General features: G+C 57.8%; 1 protein-coding gene across 1 annotated transcript; it reads right to left on the bottom strand.

Moving 5' to 3' along the window:
• Positions 1–1,900: 1,900 nt before the first annotated feature.
• Positions 1,901–3,226, bottom strand: POU3F3 (POU class 3 homeobox 3). Its single transcript, XM_062575199.1, has one exon. It carries the CDS (start codon positions 3,224–3,226, stop codon positions 1,901–1,903), a length of 1,326 nt encoding a protein of 441 aa, XP_062431183.1.
• Between the last annotated feature and the right edge of the window lie 441 nt (positions 3,227–3,667).

Raw genomic sequence — 3,667 nt, 5'->3', positions numbered from 1 at the left:
CGGACCGATAGGGAGTGAGCATTGTGCTAAGCTAACAGCATGAATACTGGACCGCTGCATTTCCAGGGACCACAAGTGGCGTACAGAAAGCAGGTCGTACTTCATTAATTCTATCCCTTCAGTATTTGCAGCATTTCCTTCAGAGAACTTTTTTCGACACAATGTTTATGCATCAGACACAGACTATTTCATTCTAACAAATTTATTTTCTCAATCAGCTCTTACGGAATCACTACTCAAATTAAATTACAATCAAATTATCACATCAAAAGATACCCTTATTACCTAACAACTGTCCATATTTTCATTTCATTTTGATTTGTGCTCGTCTGAAAAAAACACGTAATACAAGATCTGGGGAAAAAATAAATTACCGTTTTGCAGCAGTTCATAGGTATTCTGAATAAAATATTAAAAGAAGTCATTTAATGAAAATATAAAGCAAATTTTTTTAGATCAACAACGGATCTAACAATTCTATATTGCCGTCTTTTTGAAAAGTCTGTTTATTAAAACCTACCAAAAACACTGCTTGGAAATGGCAGTATTATATAATCACATCCACAGCACCCATTCAATCAAAGTTGGCAACGGATTTAGGAGAGGAGAAGTTCAGATAAGTGCAGCTGCAGATGCTCAGTCCTTCTAAATCCCTTTATCTGAATCAGTCCAGAAATAAAAAATAAAAATATTAATAAAAAAAATATTAGCAGTGGATTTTTTTATGACTCTTCCGTGATGATTGGCAGCCGTCAGGAGCAGGACTTTGACAGCCCTAAATTATTTCCCTTTCTCTCGCTGGTTCCCTTAATTCATGCAAAGTCCTTCTACAGAGCTCGAACTTTAGGGACCAACAACCTCTCCTTCTCCCCCCCTCCCCGGTATCTGTCCCTCCCCCCTTTCTCCTCAGGGTCGGCTTTCGGTGTGCGGGCATTTATTTCCATATTTTGTTCTATAGCTATACCTATATATATAGATAAATATATATATATGTATTTGCTTCCCTATGCAGTCTGCTTGTTTTTAGTGCTGTATGCATATTCCTTTTCCTGGGGGGGGGGGGGGGGGGAGAAAGTGGCCCTTTTCATTTTGCAGAATACAGAGATATATAGATATGCATGTTTTCAGAGTGGATGTCTACCGTGCACCAAAATTGTATGGTTTGGCCAAGAAAAACAGGGTGCTGGAATGCAGCAGGCACCCTGTGATTAACCAGATTCATTTGCTTCTGCTTCCCCCCCCCCCCTTTTTTTTTTTTGGATCGCTCCCATTCAAAAGAAAAAAAAGAGAGAGAGAGGGAAAGGAGAAAAAAGTTTTTGTGATTCATAGAAGAGAGCCCTTTGGGGGATAGGGGGGAGAGAGCCGGGGGGAGGAGGGGAGAGAAAAGGTGCAGACATCAGTGCTGTTCACCGCTGCAAGAGGGGGCTAATTCGGAGAATAAAAATAAAAAAAAATACTAATAATAATAATAAAAAAACAAAACCAGAAACAAAAACACCCAACCACCCCCTCTTCCCACAGACAACCCCCGGACACATCTGCAGTTTTGGTGCATTACGCATCTCCACCCCGTTTCCCCAACACAGTATTAAACGCTATCGCTCGGATCGCCCTTCTCCACCGCTCCCTATCGGTATCGCTCTTATATGTATATATATATAGATGCACGCGTCTATCCATATATATATAAACACAAGCAGTCTGAACGAGCCTAGATCTCGTGTGTGTGTGTGTGTGTGTGTGTGTGCGCGCGCGCGCTCGCGTGTGTGTGTGTGTGTGTGAGCGCGAGCGTGTGCGCGGCGCTGCCGGAGCCGGAGCTGGCGGCGGTGCCGGAGCCGGAGCCGGTGCCGGCGGCGGTGCCGGCCCCGCTGGCCCCGCTGCCCCCCTGCTGCCGCGCCTCTCACTGCACGCTCGTCTGCAGTCCGTGGTGAGGGGGCGGCGTGTCGGAGTTCACGGTGCCGACCTGGGAGTAGACATCGTCGGGGGTCTGCTGCTGGATCCCCGGGGGGGTCATCCTTTTCTCTTTCTGCCTCCGATTGCAAAACCAAACCCTGACCACCTCCTTCTCCAGCTGCAGGCTGTCCGCTAGGTTCGTAATCTCCTGGGCGGAGGGCTTGGGGCATTTCAGAAAGTGGCTCTCCAAGGCCCCCTTGACACTCACCTCGATAGAGGTCCTCTTCTTCCTCTTCCTGCCCTGGGCGGCGATCTTGTCGATGCTGGTGGGGCTGCCCGTGGAGGAGTCGGCTTCCTCCAGCCACTTGTTCAACAAAGGCTTCAGCTTGCACATGTTCTTGAAGCTGAGCTGCAGGGCCTCGAAGCGGCAGATGGTGGTCTGCGAGAAGACGTTGCCGTAGAGGGTGCCCAGGGCCAAGCCTACGTCGGCCTGGGTGAAGCCCAGCTTTATCCGCCGCTGCTTGAACTGCTTGGCGAACTGCTCCAGGTCGTCGGAGGTCGGCGTGTCCTCGTCCGAGTGCGGGTCGTGGCTGTTGACGGCGCCGTGGTGCGGCGGGTGGTGCGGGTGCTGGTGGTGGTGGTGGTGGTGGTGGCCGGGGTGCTCGCCCAGCTCCGGCGTGTCGCCGCGCACCAGCCCCGGGTGCACCAGGCTCTGCCCGCCGGGGGGGGGGCTCAGCATGCCGTTCACCGTGAAGCCCCCGGGCTGCGAGTAGATGAGCGACTGCTGCTGCTGCTGCCCGCCGGCCATGGAGGGCAGGTGGGCGGCCGTGGTGGCCCCCCAGGCCGCCGGGTGCCCCTGGTGCGGGGGGCCCAGGTGGGGCGGCCGGTGGTGCAGCGCCGTGCCCGAGTGCAGGTCGTCGCGCCCGCCGCTGCCCTTGACGTCGGGCGGCGGCGGCGGCTGCTGGGGGCTGCCCGTCATGCCCACGGGGCTGCCGGACCACGGCGAGCCGGCCTCGGCGGCGGCGGCGGCGGCGGCGGCGGCGGCGGCGGCGGCGTGGGGCAGGGCTGTCACCCACTGGTGGGCATGGCTCAGCATATGGCCGCCGTTGCTGGCGGCCATGGCGCCCGGCATGAAGTCGCTCTGGACCATCTTGGCCGCCGGGTCGCCGCGGTAGCCGCCCGCCACCGAGGTGACGGCCACGCTGCCGGGCTGCATGCCGCCGCCTCCGCCGCCGCCGCCGCCGCCGCCGCCGCCCGAGTCCGAGTGCACGATGGAGCCGGCCGAGAGGATGCCGTTGCCGGGGAGGTAAGGGTTAGAGGTGGCCGCGGCCATCCCGCGCCCGCCGCCCGCCGCCCGCCGCCGCCGCCGCGCCGCCGGGGCCGCCGCCGGGGCCGCCGCCGGGGCCGGGGCCGCCGCTGCCGCCGCGCCGCCGCGAGCGCCCGCGCCCGGCGCTGCCGGAGCCGCCGCCGCTGCCGCTGCCGCTGCCGGGGCCGGGGCGGCCGCCGCCCGCGCCGCCGCCGCCGCCGCCGCCTTCCCAGCCTCGCCGCCGGGCGCCGGGCGCGGGCTTCACCTGCGAGCGCTCCGCGGCGCGCGGTGCTCCGCGCCTCCTGCCTCCGCTGCGCTGCGCCGCGCTCCGCGGCCGGGCTCTCCGCCGATCGTCCGCGCCCGCTTTTCCTTCCTTTTCCTTCTTGTTTTTTTTTTTTTTTTCCCCGAGAAGAAAACAAAAATAACACGTATATTTTTTTGCTTTCCTTCCTCCGCCGCTTTCTCGCC

Source organism: Rhea pennata, chromosome 1, assembly GCF_028389875.1.
Source record: "Rhea pennata isolate bPtePen1 chromosome 1, bPtePen1.pri, whole genome shotgun sequence".
Taxonomy (NCBI): Eukaryota; Metazoa; Chordata; class Aves; order Rheiformes; family Rheidae; genus Rhea; species Rhea pennata.
This window is presented reverse-complemented; position numbering and strand designations above follow the sequence as displayed.

What these genes read in the sequence shown, in the direction of transcription:
- POU3F3 (XM_062575199.1), bottom strand. Translation starts at nt 3,226, where the DNA reads ATGGCCGCGGCCACCTCTAACCCTTACCTCCCCGGCAACGGCATCCTC.